General features: G+C 52.7%; 2 protein-coding genes and 1 long non-coding RNA gene across 6 annotated transcripts in view; 1 reads left to right on the top strand and 2 right to left on the bottom strand.

The window, feature by feature from the left end:
• Positions 1-8,049, bottom strand: part of BOP1 (BOP1 ribosomal biogenesis factor) — a 69,596-nt gene extending 61,547 nt beyond the window's left edge. Inside the window, exons 1-2 of the mRNA XM_055800101.1 lie at positions 7,891-8,049; positions 7,329-7,487 (exon numbers count right to left, since the gene is read on the bottom strand). Coding sequence (XP_055656076.1) covers positions 7,329-7,487; positions 7,891-7,899 — 168 coding nt within the window. The 5' untranslated portion in view covers positions 7,900-8,049. The remainder of the gene's footprint in view (positions 1-7,328; positions 7,488-7,890) is intronic.
• A 325-nt stretch (positions 8,050-8,374) lies between these two features.
• Positions 8,375-16,625, top strand: part of HSF1 (heat shock transcription factor 1) — a 72,427-nt gene continuing 64,176 nt past the window's right edge. For 2 of the 4 annotated variants that reach the window (XM_055799189.1, XM_055799185.1), the window contains exon 1: positions 8,376-8,754. In XM_055799189.1, the coding sequence (XP_055655164.1) occupies positions 8,629-8,754 (126 nt within the window). In that variant the 5' untranslated portion in view covers positions 8,376-8,628. Of the gene's footprint in view, positions 8,755-16,625 lie in introns of all 4 variants that reach the window. The other 2 variants (XM_055799186.1, XM_055799188.1) reach the window with 2 other exon arrangements.
• On the bottom strand, positions 11,150-14,783 carry LOC114011517 (uncharacterized). The gene is made up of 2 exons (XR_003553445.2): positions 12,104-14,783; positions 11,150-11,945 (listed from the first exon to the last, which is right to left on the bottom strand). It is a non-coding gene; the product is annotated as an uncharacterized LOC114011517 (long non-coding RNA).

Raw genomic sequence — 16,625 nt, 5'->3', positions numbered from 1 at the left:
CTTACTGATGAGACTCCATCAGCCCCAGACGTCTGTGTCCTGCTGCTGTGGCTGTGTGGTGCTGAGCTGGAGGCAGCATGGGGCCACCGAGAAGGAGGAGAATGAGCACAGGCTTACTGACGGGTGCTGATGGAGAAGCAGAGAGGAGCTGGATGTGGTACTGCAGCCCAGAGCCCTGTGAGGATGCTCTGAGCTGTGCAGCGGAGCAGATGAGAGCAAGACAAGGTCTCCGGGTGCAGTCGCTGCAAGAGGAGAAGAGTTAAGAGGCTCTGGCTGCACCAGCAGTGCCTCCCCTACACCCAGCACAGGACAGATCTGCTTCAGGCGCTCAGTGCCACAGCAAGGACTCTCCGACAGAGCAGCACTGAAGGGGCTTCCTGGATTATAAAAGCAGCAAATAAACATTTCAGCCTGGCCTTCAACCACAGGCCACCGGGCTTTTCCCCAGGGGCTCTGAGAGCAGTCGGACGGCTCAGCTCAGCACTGGGGCTGCCAAGGAAGAAAGCACAGCTTGTCAGAACGCTGGAAGTCATTAAGAGGAAATCTAATCCGACAAGGACAGCCTAATATTTACAGAGCCCTGCGAGCTAGAGAGGCACTAAGAACGGGGCTTTGCAATCTGCTGACAGGCAGGTGGTGGAAGCAGTGGCCTTTCTCACTCCTGGATCCCAAAGGGAGCTGGGACAGCACAACTCAGTTCAGCACCTTGTTGCTCAGACCAGATTAACACTTCTCCACAGGCTGAGGCGCCAGCACTGGCTCACAGTTCAGTACATCTCTCTTCTGTCCTCAGGAGAGCCTGCTTTTACTCCTCTGTGGGCTTTTTAAGCCCCGAAGACAAGAATTCTTACATTCCAGCTTCCCCAAAGCATCTTTTTGGGGAGAGCTGCAGAAAACCACCAGGATCGTGAGAAGGTGTGCAGCTCTGGAGAGGCACTTTATCATCCCACCACCATCTACACTCAAATTCTGCAAACAGAGCAACACATCCTAAACTGTTTCGCGTTTTGCTGTCTCAGGAGCTGTCAGTCTTCCCATCGCTTCTCCAGGCTGGTCAAACACAACCATCACAAACTGGAATACCTCACGTGATAAAAATACAAACTTCCAGCAAGAGCATTTCAAACACTGAAATGTTCAGAGAGCAGCAACACCCCCCTCTGCGTCTAAAGCATTTCTCCCTTGCCAGAGCCACTGATTCCACAGATGGAGCAGGAAAGACGAAGACCAGAGCAGCCAAAGAGCATCGGCTTGGCTTCAGCACCCTCCAAACCATCGACTTCCACCAGGAGAATACCACAGGTTTTATGGAAGCAGCGAGAGGCCACAATTAAAGGAGTCAGTTGGCAGAACAATGCCACAACCCATCGCTGTGAGGTGCGACACGAGCAGTGTCCTCTCTGTCCGTGGGTCAGAGCTCCCACCTCTTCCTGGAGCCCCAGACAGGCCTCTCTGGGAGGACCATGACGCTGAGTCTACAGAAAAGCTCTGGCAACCTGAGCAAGCAAGGCTCCTTGCTGTCTGGTCTCTCAGCAGGAAGCCTCAGTGTAATCAGAGAACATCTGTAAGCTTCCCTTCTCCATCCACACACCATCCTTCTCCATGAGCTCCCTGATGCTCTCCGCATTTCTCTGGCAGAGCAGGAGACCCTCCTGTTGATTATGAAGTGCCGTATGCATTCAGCCGACGCATGTAGCTCTCCCCGCGCATAGTCCAGAAGCCTCTGGAAGCAGCAGCTTGGGAGTCCTCCCCGAACTCAGTTAACTTGCTGAACAGCCAGGAGATACTGAAAGCAAGAGACCCAGGACAGGCACAAGACCCTCCAAAAGCCCTCCGGAGCCTGGCTCGAGTGATGTGCACAGTGACAGGCCGTTACCAGAGAACAAAGTTGTCTTTAACAGCGAGGCTGAAAATCCGATGTGGGGGAGCAGGAGGCTTCTCTGGCACCAGCTAAGGTGTCCACACTGCCAGCAAGGCACAAGTGACATTGGAACAAACTGGCATCAGCTGGGAGGTCTAAAGGCAGGTTCAGAGTGAATTTTCACGAGGCAGAACAAGGCCTGGTTTTGAAAAACGGGGACAGCAAGAACGAGCGTGCTCAGCAAAACATGCAAGAGGGCTGTAAAAATCAGGCCTGAGTGCCTAAGAGGGGGTAAGCTGATCTACCACCTCTGGTGCTGAAAAGTAGTCTTTACCTCCCACCCTCCTCTCGAGGCTCCCCGTGTGCCGGCTCGGCTCATGACACACTCCCTGGGGAGCCCGTTCAACCTGCTCACCTTGTGTTCCTTGTGGAAAGGAAACTACCTCAGCAGGAGGAAAGAGAGCTCCTGGTCACGCCGGTGAGGTGACCTGGCTCAAGGCAGCATCTCCTGAGACGCAGCAGAACCAAAAGAGAGAGGGCAAGGCTGGAGATGGGAAACATCTCCACTCTGGCAGCCTTCGGAGAAGCTGCTGACTGCAAAGTTCGTTAGTCTGCTGTGAAAACACTGCTTCAGAGAAGCTGCCAGGGAGGGTCCGCGCTCTGTATTTGCACTTTATTACCTAACTGCAAGGAGCAGGAAGAACTGGGGGCTCTCACCACCACACTTAATAACGACAGCTCTGCATTACAGCTGACGGCTGCTTTTGGCACTTACACATCATGTCCCCGACAGTGCTACACTGTGTTGGAAATGAATGTCGTATAATTTGCAACATATTTTAAGCTTAGGGCTAAAAATCCATTACATTTCAGAGAACAAGTTAAACGAAAGCAGAAGAGACCGGCCTCCAGAGATGCCTGCTCTTCAGAGATACCTGTTCACAGGCAGAGCACAAACCATCATTCAGCAACACCCCCAGGAGTGCCAAAGTCCCCACACCAACCCACCAAACAAAAAGAAAACATCTAAGAACTGGCTATAACCCTTCAGGCAAGCATTAAAATCCCCCCCCCCCCCCAAAGGAGCAGGGATGAGCTCCCTTCTGAAAAGGCTGCTGCCAGAAGTACAAATCAAACCATTTCCCCTCTCACAGGGATTAAACTCCCACAAGGTCTCTCCAGGGTAATTTAGGAGCACAGCCCAGGGTAGCAGCATCCTGTCTTCCTTTACAGGGAACACAGCTTGGAGGAGATCCTAACAAGCAGCCAAAGCCACGGATTAACATCAAGGACACTCAGAGCCTGTGTTTATTTTTGGAGTCCTTTTCTTCTCTTTCTCATGTTCCTGTAACTAAGAACCCAACAATTCTACCCTGCCAGAATAAAAACTTCTTTGGTGGCGTCTGAAGACTGCATAGGGTTTGTACATCACTTCAGCTAAGCCACTCCTACAGAGCACAGCAAACTAAACAAAATTTAAAAATAAATAAAGTGGGTGCTTAGGGCAGCAGAGGAGGCAATGGGTGCACGGGCCAGGTCAAGGGCACGGACCAAAGAGCCAGCGCAAGCTAATACCACAAATACCAGTGAGAGTGAGAGCAAGGTCTCGTGAGCAGATCCTCCTGCTGCCCCACTGCTCCCACGGCAGAGAAGACTGCACTGTGGCAACTCACAACCTGCAGCGGGTCTCAGTTTCTTACCTGTCATGCTAACGGCAGATCCAACACTTGACAAGCACTTAGCTGCAGTCATAGATACCCCCAGTCAATCCTCTTATCTTATAAAGATAGTAAAAAATAATTCCCCAAGCAGGTTTTGCCATCACAACCAACCCAAGAAAAATTTCAGCTTTCCTTTTAATAATGTTTTCACAACTAATTCCTAGTAAATTAAGCAGAATTGCCTACTGGAGAGCTGATCTATAGCAAGCAAAGATTTTAAGAGCCTGCAATTAAGAGACCAGAATTTGGGAAATATCATTCAAAATTAAACACATCCACCCAAGGCAAATAAACAGTTCGTCAATGCTAGCAAGTAAAATATTTTCTAATGAGAAGCTATTTCTCTTCATTCTTGTCCCAAAGCTCTAAATCCATTTTTAAGTATGAACATATTATATGAATAGGACATTCTTGATGGCACTGAACGGCTGAGGTTAAGGGGCCAAAAACTGCAGAACGGGACTGAAGGCTGTAAGTCTTTTCACACACAGCTGGAACTAGAGCGATGAATCGGAAAACATTAAAGCTGCCCACAGGGTACGACCGCTTTGCGGCCGCCCCTCCAGAGGCATCGCGAGCCTGTGGCCCCAGAGCTGCCCCAAATGCTCCCAGCCCCTCTGGCTCCCAAGACAACCTTACAGTTTCGGTGCTCTCACACCAACGGTTTGCTCTGTACCTTCTGCTCCTTCCCCCACAACAAGTTATTTGCTCTCTGCAATGACAAACACAATGTCCGGAGTAATCGAGACGTCGTGGCAATCTGGTGAAGCTCCCACTGACTGCAAAAGGGGAACGTAACCCCAGTTTTCAGAAAGGGAAATAAGGAAGACCTGGGGAACTACGGTTGGTCAGTCTCACCTCCGTGCCTGGCAAGATCACAGAGCAGATCCTCCTGGAAGCTGTCATAAGGCACACGGAAAATAAGGAGGTCATTGGCTTCACTAAGGGCAAGTTGTGCCTGACAAATCTGGTGGCCTTCTATGATGGGGCTACAGTGTTGGTGGACGAGGGAAAGGCAACTGATGTCATCTACCTGGAGCTCTGCAAAGCATCTGACACTGTCCCGCACGACATCTTTGCCTCTAAACTGGTGAATGTGGACTTGACAGATGGACTGCTCGGTGGACAAGGAATCGGCTGGGTGGCTGCACTCAGAGTTGCGGTCAATGGCTCAATGTCCAGGCAGAGGCCGGTGACAAGCGCCGCTCCTCAGGGGGCCGTACTGGGACCAGTGCTGTTTAACACCTTTGCTGGCAGCAGCAGGATTGAGCACAGCCCCAGCAAGCTTGCCGACGACACCGAGCTGTGTGGTGCGGCTGACGCGCTGGAGAGAAGGGATGCCATTCAGAGGGACCACGACAGCTTGAGAGGTGGGCGCGTGTGAACCTCATGGAGTTCAACAAGGCCAAGGGCAAGGTCCTGCACCTGGGTCGGGGCAACCCCAAGCACAGACACAGGCTGGGCAGAGAATGCATTGGGAGCAGCCCTGAGGAGAAGGACTTGCGGGTGCTGGTGGACAAAAAGCTCAACAGCACCCGGCAACGTGCGCTCGCAGCCCACAAACCCAACCGTGCCCTGGGCTGCACCACCAGCAGCGTGGCCGGCAGGGCAAGGGGGGGGTTCTGCCCCTCTGCTCCGCTCCGGGGAGACCCCACCTGCAGCGCTGTGTCCAGCTCTGGGGCCCCCAGCACAAAAAGGACACAGACCTGCGGGAGCGGGGCCAGAGGAGGCCACGCAGATACTCAGGGGGCTGGAGCACCTCCCCTGCGGGGACAGGCTGAGAGAGTTGGGGTGGTTCAGCCTGGAGCAGAGAAGGCTCCGGGGAGACCTTAGAGCACCTCCCAGTACCTGAAGGGACCCACAAGAAAGCTGGGGAGGGGCTTTGTACAAGGGCCTGTAGCAATGGGATGGGGGGAACGGCTTTAAGCTGGAAGAGGGGAGATTTAGGTCAGATATCAGGAAGAAATTTGTTACTGTGAGGGTGGTGAGGTGCTGGTACAAGCTGCCCAGAGCAGCTGTGGGTGCCACATCCCTGGGAGCTCAAGGCCAGGCTGGACGGGGCTGGGAGCAACCTGGTCTGCTGGGAGGTGTCCCTGCTCGTGGCCAGGGGTGGGACTGAGGGGTCTTTAAGGTCCCTTCCAACCCAAAGTGTTCTGCAATTCCTGGCCCAGTCCAATGTGTTTGATGCCTTTTCCCTATGCGAAACCCCTTCAGGGCCCTTCCCCGACAAGAGGGACTCCAGTCAAGGTCTCTGCCCTGTTTCTGATGTTCCCGCTCAGGACAGCTGCAGCCTGTCGGGTAACTCTCTCCACATGCAGCCCAGCAGCACACAGGTCTCCTGCCTGGCAGGATCAGCACTAGCTCCTGTCCTCCTGCCGAGGTGCCATTGTCTTTGCACAGCAAAGACCCCAAAGGCCGAAGACCAAGCAAGAAAGGAAATCAGGAATCTGACTTCATCGAGATCCTACTAAAAAACCCAACAGGCTATCGCTGCCCAAAGCAGTGGCGAGGCCAAAAGAGGGACATATCGCACAGCAATGGAAAGAGGGTTCAGGATCCATCCCCCCCATAGACCTCTTCAGCTGCTGCTGTAACCGCTGTGGCTCTTCTTTAGGTGCACAACATGCCAGCACGGCGCAGAGCATCATGTCCAGCTTGACCCAGGTTGCAACGAGACAATGATGGATCCTGATATCTCCAGATACTTTTTACAGACCTGTAGCATTGCAGACACCTGGATACTGAATAAAAGGCTGAAGAATCAGGTGTGGCGGGTGCAGAACCAGCCCCAGCTCTGAGAGTGTTGGACGCACGATGCACTAGCAGTCAGTCCTGGCTTAAGCAAGTGTCCTTCTGCTTACACAGCCGTATGGCAAAAGAGAGTGGAGAGACAATGCCAAGGAAAACCTACGCTACCAGCCAAACCACCTGCGTGGTGCAGGGGACTGATTGTTCCGAAAAGCAAAGCACAACAACAAAAAAAAGCCCACTTCTGCAGAGCGATTTCTGGGCTGGATCGGCCACTGGGCCTGGCGCATGCCGTGGATTTGTAAGTAGCTGTCGAAGCATGACAATGGCATCCAGGTGGGAACAAGCGGCTGTGGATGGAGACAACCCAAGCAGGACAGCTGCCAAACTGCAACCCCCGCAGCCCGAGGCAGTCTGGTGCAACTGCTGAGCAGGTTTCTAAAGGAACTTTCTACTGAATTTCTACTCCAGATCTCGGTAAATCTTCTAGACATCATTCAAAAAAAATACACAGACCCAGACAGCCAGGGTAACGACAAGGTAACTTTTGTTAATGAGTGAAGAAGGCTGGTGTACCCAGCATCTGCACGTTACTATCTCAAGATAAATTTGAGTAAATAAAGATTAATTTTTCCACCAACCTCTGCTACGGTTTGCGCACGCAAGTTTGGTTTTGCTTTCTCTCCACAACGTAGAAATGGGGAGTACCAACACAGGGGCACCAACACAGGGCCCAGGACCTTCCTCACACCCCCTCCGCCTCCTCCAGACACAAATGGGGGCTGGGTCAGGGGAGAAAACCACACTTCACCGGCACGGATTTGCCTCTACGTGCCTTTATCTGTGAGGTAGGACCAGACCCTGGCAGCTCCCCCGAGGCCCCAAGCAGGTGGGGAGGTGCCGGGCCTCACCCCCCACCCACTGAAACGGCGTTTCTCGGTGGTCGGAGAGACCTTCCAGGCCGTGTCTGGGGGCTGGAAAGGCCGCTCAGCTCTTACGTGTGTCCGGGGGGGCGAGCTGCCACCGGGGCCTTCCTCCTCCTCCACCTCCTCCTCCTCCTCCTCCTCCGAGGTGCTGTCGCTGCCCGAGTCCTCCAGCCCCGAGTAGACACTCTCCTCGCTGTCCGTCAGCTCCTCGCTCTCCCCGGCAGGACACGGCTGGAAGGGAACGGGCCAGGGGAGCGCGTTAGCGGCCCTCGCCTCACGGAGGGGCCGCACGGCCCGGCCCGGCCCCCCTGCAATGCCAGGGAACCCGGGACCGGACCGGGCCCCCTCGGGACGAGGCCAGGCCCCACTAGGCACCACCAGGACCGGGCTGGGACCCCCAGAACAAGGCAGGGACCGGGCCGGGCTCCCCTCCCCGCAGTGCCAGGGATCCCCCCGGGACCGGGTTGGTCCCCCCCCCCCAGGACAAGACCGGGCCCCACTAGGCGCCACCGGGACCGGGCCGGGACCCCCGGAAGAAGGCCGGGACCGGGCCGGACCCCCCCGCAGTGCCAGGCCCCCCCGGGACCGGGCCGAGCCCCACCGCCCCCGTAACCATGGCAAGGCGCGCCCCGACCTGCTCCATGGCTCCGTCCCGCGACCCCGCGTGCGCCGCCGGCCGCGCCGCGCACCACGTGCGCGCAGGTCAGAGGTCACGGCACCGCCCCCCCTTCCCGCCGCCCCCGTTCCCCGCCCAGACCCAGCAGCGCCCAGGCGGCGGCACCGGGGCAGGGGCCCGCGCTCCCAGTGGCGGCGGGGGGGGGAGGGGGGGTATGGGGGGGGGATTTGAGGAGGGGTCAAAGGGGAGAGGTGACTCGGCGCGGCGCGCATGCGCACAGCGGGAGCAGGGCGGCGCACTGCGCTTGCGCGCGGGCCGAGCGGGCAGACGCCGCGGTCGCGCCGGGGGGACGGCGCACGCGCAGGCGGGGAGGCCCGCCGCGGCGGCGGGGGCGCCGGCCGGGGGGGCGCACGCGCGCGGGTTGCCGACAGTGACGTCCCGAGTTGGGGGCGTGTCCCCGGCGCACAGGGGGCGGGGCTACGCATGCGCGCCGCGGCGCCGCGCGCGGGGGCCCGGTCTCGGAGGCGTCCCAAGATGGCGGCGGCCATGCTGGGCCCCGGGGGTTGCAGTGCGCAGGCAGCGGCCCGGCCCCGCGGCGGCGGCCGCCGGCGGCACTGAGCCCCGCGCCGCCCGCCCGCCTCGGTCCGCCGCAAACCCCACCTGGCGGCGGCTTCCCGGGGGCGGGGGGGGCCGGCGCGCCGCGACCTGCCCCGGGGCCTGCAGCCGGGCCCTCAGGGCGCAGCGGCGGCTGCCGCCATGGAGGGGCCTGGCGCGGCGGCGGTAGGCGCCGGCCCCGGCGGCAGTAACGTGCCTGCTTTCCTCACCAAGCTGTGGACCCTGGTGGAGGATCCCGACACCGATTCGCTCATCTGCTGGAGCCCGGTGAGTCCCGGTAGAGGGGACGGCGGCGAGCGAGGCCCCCGGGCCTGGCTCCCGCGGGCTTCGGGCGCGGCCGCGGCCTCCCCCCGCCTCGGAGCGACGTTCCCAGCCGCGGGCCTGCGCCGCGCTCTGTGCTGGTGTGTCACAGCATCGCAGCGGTCCCCGTGACGCTCCGGGCCTCACAGCCGCTCCTGCACGCTCCTAATTAGAGGTGCTGCCTCTTTCCCCTGCGGGTGTCCTGCCCGTGCAGCTCATTACCCCAACTGCAGTACCTCGTGGGGAAATGAGCTATCCCTTGTGCTCAGGGAGGCAAAACACAGCGTCCAGGCGCTCCTCTAACTGTTCCCAGCGTAGGGGATGCTCCGTGGCTTTCAACCGTGTCATTATTGCAACAGGAGGACAGCCTGTGCTGTTTCTGTCGCAGTTTGTGGTTGCACCAGTCATGCAAGTCCCATTTTTCCATCTTTTTTAGCTGCCTGGGGAAGCTTAACTTTGTCTAAAAGATGGTGATATCTGGAGCCAAATGCCACAAGCATTTGTTTTTCGGAGGCAGTTACATCTGTGGTGTTTACTGGAGATTAAAGGGAAGAAGTTTTTTGCTGTTAGGTTCTTAACCTGGCAGCCCAAACAGTTAAGTAGAAATAGGTTCCTGTGAATACCCTGTTACTCTGCTTCCCGTACTGCCATATTGCCTTATTTCAGCCACAGGTCAGATGTTTGCTGCTAAAAGTATTGAGTGAAGAGAAGCACAGTAGTATTGGTAGAAGCAAGGAAGGGCTGCCATAGAGAGGTTTGACTTCAGGTGGGCATGAGGAGCTAAGACAAGTGGAGCTGCCTCTCAGGTTAATAAAACGTGAAAGATAAGGACCAAAATAAAAGCAGAAACGTGCTGGGCATGGTTTTTCGAAACCCGTGGTGGTAGCTGCTCTCCACCAACTCAAACTGTTTGCTTATCTGACTCAATGTGGCAGTAATGAGATGAAAGACCTGTGCTGTCTGTTTGCTGCAGATATTGCATTGCTCTTAACTTTGCAAGTCATCGCCTCTGAACTAACGCCTTGCCCTGTTACTAGAGCAAAGAGAGGTTTAATGCCTTGTGCTTAATGAGTCTGTGTTCAGTTTTGTGTTGCTGAAACATTGTGAGAAGTTGCATTTAGGGGCAGGGGACGAGTGTCCTTACTCCATTCCCCACGCCACTGGGAACTGCAGCGCACAGGAAGGTCACCTGGCTCCAGGGGGTGGGTGTGAGAGACGATGTGGGAACACTGTGAAAACTTTGGGCCTCTGAGTGCAGGCAGGTTTGCTGTTTGGTGTTTTAAGCTAAGCTGTGCCACTGGGGAGGCAGAGTAATACCCACGGGATTGGTATCTACATGCAGTCGGCATGCTTTTGCAAACAGGTGTATATATATATATAATTTGCTTATGTTGACAGGTAAAGAAAGTTGCCTACGTCTTTACATTTCTCCTTGCCCAAAAGATCTTGGCAAGTATCCTGAGTGAGGAAGGGAAGAGGTGCTGGTGTTGGGGCTGGAGTTGCCCTTTGGGAACTTTGGAATTCTTCTTTGGGGTTATTGCTCATCAGGACCATTTTGGTTTGTAGCATGACTATCCCAAGCTTTACTTAGCCCACCCAGGGGGCAAGGGACCTGCAGTTGGTAGGTGAGAGTGAAAAGATGGGAAAGGGAGATTCATACACTGGTTTTGCCTCTGAGCACGTGTGCTGGGTGAGGTACATGTTTGCTGTGGGGTGACAGTGAGCAGTGTGATAGCTTGGACTGAAGTTCTGCCTGAATTAAAACTCTATTCCAAAGCAACTTTGCCAGCCTGATAGATTTTTTTTAAGTCCTTTATACTCTTGATAGGTGGATGAATCTTCTAGGTCTTGGCAAGAACTATGGAAGCATGGTCTGGATGGATACAACTTAAAATTTACTGTTAAGTCTTAGACTCTGATGATCTGCACTTTGGAAGCAGGGTTCTGCCTGTGTGGAATGGCTGTGTCAGATGCCTGAGCTCCTTGTTATTCCTAGTGTTGAAAGTAAATATGGTGCAAGTCAATGGAATCTGTGAAGACTTGGGGAAGGATCAGGTCTTCCCCTAAGTAGTTCTCTCACTTTTTGTTGTTGTTGCTGCTGGTGTTGTTAATACAGACTGCGATACAGAAACAAAGTAGGTGATTATCCTCAAGCTTACTTGGGTAATCAGCTTTCTTTTAATTTCCTTTAGTAATAGATGGAAGAAACAAAGCTGTAGGGGTTCAGGAATACGGATCTCTAAGTGGCTGCAGAAAGGAAAGGGATCTTTTATGTGCATCTGAGGAGAAATCAATTCAGTAGAAAGCATAAAAATAAACATAAAGGGGAGGTAAAGAAACACAACAAACTTCCAAAAATATGTGTGTTCTAATTCGAATCCTTTGAAGGTAGTATCTTCAAATTTTATTTGTGATTACATGGCACACTTTTTCCCCCCCTGAGTTTCTCAACTTTTAAAAGTCTCTTGTCCCTACAGCTAACACCAATGATCTAAACGTCCCCAGGTGTCGTCACTGCAAATCTGAAAGGCAGAGTGGGGTTTGGGCATTTATCATGTCCTCAGCATCAGAGGCTGTGACAGCTGGGTTTCTGCCCTGCCTCATCCATAGATCCCGCCCTGTTTTCTCAAGTGTAAGGTTGCCACTTTGTGTTCAGAGACTCTTGGATTTGCTAATCACAGAGACCGAGAGTATTGTGGGAAAGTACCACAGCATACTTGCACTGTCACCAAAGCCTCTCTTCAGTCTTGGGCAGCCTGCTGAGCTGTATTTTCCAAAGGCATGCAGATAGAAATGCATTTTCCTCATTGTTTCAAATCAGTCAGTACTCTTCGTGTCTAAAGATGTGATGGCACCCAGCGGAATTGCTGGGCAGGAAGTTTAAAAGGCAAATCTCTCGTAATGTCGCTCACAGATTGTGTAATTGCTCCCCACAATGATGGTGCACAGGCCAAAACCGTAGAAGAATTTGAGAAGAGTTCAAGGAGGGTGGATTGTTTTCTTACAAAACACGATGTCTGGATATAATTTCTGCCCTCAAAAGTACCAGTGCTGCTGTTTGCTGGTATAAGTTTGTTAGGGAAGGTTGATGTTGTCTTGCTTAGACTTTTCCCCGAGTGTGTGAGGTGGTAACTTGTCTCTCTGGACCTTGGTCTGACCTGGGACAGAAGGTCATGTTAACTCTGCAGCAGATTTCTCCATTGAAAAAAAACAAATTGCAGTACATTTAGGATATAAATAACATGACTAATTGAAGACTAGTTAATTTGTGACATTATTTGCTACATTTACCTCCCTCTCCAAGGCATGCACTTACCTTGACTAGGAGTTAGGTGCTGCCGAAGAGTGCAGACCATCTTTGCCTCTCTGCTAGGGATCGCTGGGCCTCAGTGAACGGATTCAGCTTTTTGTCCTCTATGGGTTGGGTGTTTCTGGTTGGTTTGCTGTGCCCCACCCCTCACGCCCCACCCCACCCCGGATATTTTTCTGTTGAACTGGTGGCTTTTAGTGACTCATCCTGCTGCCATTACTGCCAGAGGTGATGGGAAAAGCGTACCTGGGGATGGTAGGAAGAGGGGGGACAACCTTTGATGGTAGCAGCCACCTGTTTAAATTGAGTTAGTTGGAGGGTGGACAGCTTGTGAATCTCTGCCAGGAGATGCTCTGAGGAAGCAGCACTGCATTTGCTCTGGTCTTAAGAGAAGCTTCTTCTTAGTTATCTGGTTGCTGTCATGCATAGACCTCTGTTCTGGCTTGGCAGGCAGCTCTTGGGTCAGTGCTGAACCTTCCCCACCTGCTTCCCTTGTGCTTGCTGTAGCACTTGTCCTCTTCTTGGTGAACAGAGCTAGTGAAAAGCTCAGAGGAGTGCCAGAGCCAGGAGAGCAGGGGAACGAAGCTGTGCCCACTTCAGTGTCAGTACCTTGGCTGCTTCTTTGGCTCATTTATGTGACATCTCACCCTGTCTGCTGGTGATTTGACACCCTCCTCTTCCCTCCTGGCAGCCCCGGGTCTCATCTGGATCCAGTGAGCTGTTGTAGAGGGAGCTGAAGATGTGGTGCTTAGGGACATGGTTTGGGGGGCTTGGCAGTGTTAATGGTTGGACTTGATCTTAAGGGTCTTTTCCAACCCAAATGATTCCATGTTTCTGTTCTAAACTGGCAGAAAATTGGGTTTGCTTTTACTTCCACAGTCTGGTGTGTTCTGGGCTTGGGTGAGCATAAGGCCAGCAAAGGTGGGTCAGGGCCACTCCTCGGCATCACAGGGTGCTAAGATTGGCGTGACTGCAGGTGAAACTGTGGCTGACAGTGGAGGTGTACAGCATAGCCCCAGTCATCTCACAGTGGCTAATTACAGCAGCTCTAGTGGTAGTTTTGGCCCCTCCTAAGCTAAGTCATCTCAGCAAAAAGGCAAGTAGACGGCTGCACAAGAACGAGCAGGGCTAGGGGCCGCCTCGGTGGTGGTGGGTCCATCCATCAGCACAAGCTGCAGCGTGCCATGCTGCTCCCTGGGAGGCTTGGAGATGCAAGAAGCTGGGGGCAAGGTGGGGAGAGGTATGTTTTCTCTCACTCTGCCTGGGTTGTCCTGTCGTTGGACCCTCTGCTGAGCCTGTCATACCTGCTGAAGTGAAAGAGCCGAGCTGGTTCAGAGGGGTCCTGGGTGCTGAAACTGGTACAAGGTACATGAGGGACGGAGCAAGACCTCCCTTTTCTTGCAGTTGTTGCCCGTTTTCTGGCTGGCCCTGCATCCTGTGAAGTTGTGCCTGTGGAGCATCATCTGCTAGAGGGAGGAGGTCCAGGCTTGTAACGCTTTGCTGTTAACATTACTCATCTTGAAACAAGCCTCAGATTCAGAGCCATCAGCTCAGTTCTCCTCATTTGGGGAACAGCAACAAAAGAGGTGGGGAGGGAGGGTGTGGGAGAACACACAGAAGCTCCTGACCGGGAGAGTCAGGAGGAAGCCATGCAATTCAATATCCCACTCTTGTCCAAATCTTAAGCCTTAATTTAGAATATACTGAGCTTAGGCTGGTGGAGCCTGAGCATCAGTCCTTGTATCAACAGTCTAAAGCTGTTACAAAACTCCGTGGCAAACCCTGTGTCCCCATTTCTGCAGCAGCAGAAGCCCGAATTCCAGTACCAGAAAGTCCATGTGGCGAGGCACGGGGTGCTCCAGCCAGGCTGTGGTTGTTAGGCCGGATCAGTCCAAGCGTACAAGTGACCCTGGGGCTTGCCCTGATTTAGACCTAGGAAGGTGGCTGGGCTATTTGAGAGGGTGACTCAGACTTTGAAAGCAACCACACGTGGAAGGGTGAGCCCTCCATGGCATGCTGATCTTCAGCAAAGTATGAGTGAGGTGCTGTTTCCATGCAGTCATGTCTCAGTCTGATGGCTCTGTTAATGCTCTTGGACAGTGGAGGGGAGCAGAGCGCATGAAATAACCTCATCAGCAGCTTGTTTTGCCTGTAAACATGCGCACGCTTTCTGCACAGCTTGCCAAATTCAAGGCCGGCTCTCAGGAGGTCAGTGCCGAGGTCCTCGCCTGCGCTAGGAAAATGACTTTGCTGAAACTGCCTGTCACCGGTTTGGTCCTTCAAAAACGCTGGAGACTCCTGGTGGCTTAACTCTTGGTGTGTGGGGGACCCCGCTGTCCTTCCTGCTGTTCTCAAACACCAGTGTCATCTCAAGGCAAGGTGATTGCTTTGGTGAAGTATGGCACAGAAAATCTGAATGCGTAGCTGGAAATGAGGAATGTGCAGAAGAATTACAGTACCGGCATGATTCTGATCTGTGAAGTTCTGATTTATGGTCTGTGGAAGTTAACTGAAAATGGAGGAATCGGAAAGAGGAAGGGTTTATAGCTGCCAAGCAGCAAATAGGGAAAATGTGATGTTTTGTCTTGTATTTAATCCTGTGCACGCATAGATAATAGCAGCTTTCATGGTTTTGCAAGCAGGAGTTGATCCAGTGTAGCATATAGGGTGAGGGTTTATGAAAGGCACTGGGCTTTTAATAAAATAAAATTTAACCATTGTTCAGAGCTTTTGTGTTTGAAATATTTTCAAATTCTGTTTGCAATGGAAATTCAAAATAAAACTTACTCCTCTAAGCATGGTGATCAAAACACTGCATATTTTTCCAGGGCAATGATAGCTGTAGCGTTGGATTTCCAACTGAATTTAAATTCAAGAATGTGTACCTTTTAAAGGTGCGGGTTTTTATCTCATTTAAGCTAAAAGCTGCATTTAGAATCACAAGGTGAAGGTCCAGGGTGTTAGGTAGGAGGTTAAAGTCAGAGCTTCAAGAGGAGCACTTGATGGAAAACCTCTACTTGGAGCCTAAGAGTGCTGGTAGCCAAAAGAGCTGGAACTGCTCTCAGTGCTGCTTGGAAGAGACTTTGAGGTGGTAATCTGCTGACACATTGCAAAACTGGATATTCAGAAACCCTCCTTTGAATGAAACCTTGGCTTTTCAAGGTTTTGATTGTACCTTTTTCCTACATAAATAACTTTGCCAGCTTTTTGCATACAGGTGACATTGCTTGTCTGCTTCCTGAATGGCACAGGAGTGCTTGGACCGCTTCAAGGAGCAGTTTTCCAGTACAGGGATGTTTTTCTGGTGAAGGCTGTGTAGCAGTGGTTCCGTGCTTGTTTACACCAGGCGCTTCGTTTCTTTCCAGTTTCATTTCTTGTGCTCTGGTGGCAGCTGGCAAATCTAACCACGTGCTGCTGTGACGGGATCGCTCGGTTTTGGCCACAGGAATCCTGCCCCATGTTTGAGCTGACTCTGGCTCTTGTCAGAGCCTTTAGTGGACCGCCTTAAGGCACTAATACTTGATTTTCTGTTTTCTGCTGTGTCAGGGTTAAGGCTGCTCATGGAGGTGTTCGGTGGGAGCTGCTGCTGGATGAGGGTGGGTGCAGATGTGGACGATGGGGCCGGGGAGGCAGAGCAGCCCGCTCTCCTGTGCCAGCAGCGAGTCATGCCGTAGTTCCTTGTGCCTCTTGGGAGCAGGAGAGAGATTCAGATCAACTGTATAAACTCGAGCATGGTGTGTTTCATGTGGTGGCCGAAGTTGCTAATCAGAACAATGCAATCAGCGTTTGGGTCAGCTTGATGCAGAGCTTGGAAAAAAACTTTTATCGCGGTAGATGTCAACCATTTTCCCCATTTTTCTGCATTTTGCTCATCAGAGAGGATAAGTGCACGGAAAGCTAAAACGTTAGTTACAGCTGGTGATTAACATGAATTACTTCAGTGGTTGATCTGTTGTGGAACTTAAAAATCCAACTCTGGATCCCACATTAATTATATAAATTCCTAGATAAATAAAATCTACTGCAGGTGCCATTGTGCTATTTGGTATGCCTTCCTCCCCAGTGTTATTGATAACAGGGGCTGAGGACTTTTCTCAGCCTCACTCAATGAAAACTTGTGGTTTGTCCCACAAAGGAGTGATTATTCCTTGCCTTTTTCTAGGTTTAGGGTATTCCTCATGTTTTTCTAGATTTAGGACTCCCTGGTCTCACCCAGGAGGATTTCTGTTCTTGCGATACCACTTCCAGCACAGCGTGCTTTCACTTTCAGTTATAAAGAATGGTGAACAGCCAATTTTAAATCCCTTTGTATACACAGAAGTTCCTTCTTTACTTTTTTTTTTTTTTTCCATTAGCAATGTATTTTTCACGGGCTGTGCTTTCTCTTCATCTTTAATGTTTTGTAAATAAAAGTGCAGATGTCTTTGCTTAGCTCGGAACGCTCATCTACGTGACTCCAGTAACTGCTGCACAGAAAATGTGTTGGCTGTAGGCAGGTAAGAACTAACACAAGATCAGCGAGTGAGGA

This window comes from Falco peregrinus, chromosome 3 (genome assembly GCF_023634155.1).
Source record: "Falco peregrinus isolate bFalPer1 chromosome 3, bFalPer1.pri, whole genome shotgun sequence".
In the NCBI taxonomy this organism is placed as follows: Eukaryota; Metazoa; Chordata; class Aves; order Falconiformes; family Falconidae; genus Falco; species Falco peregrinus.
Note: the sequence above shows the minus strand (reverse complement) of the source record. Positions and strands in the feature narration are given on the sequence as shown.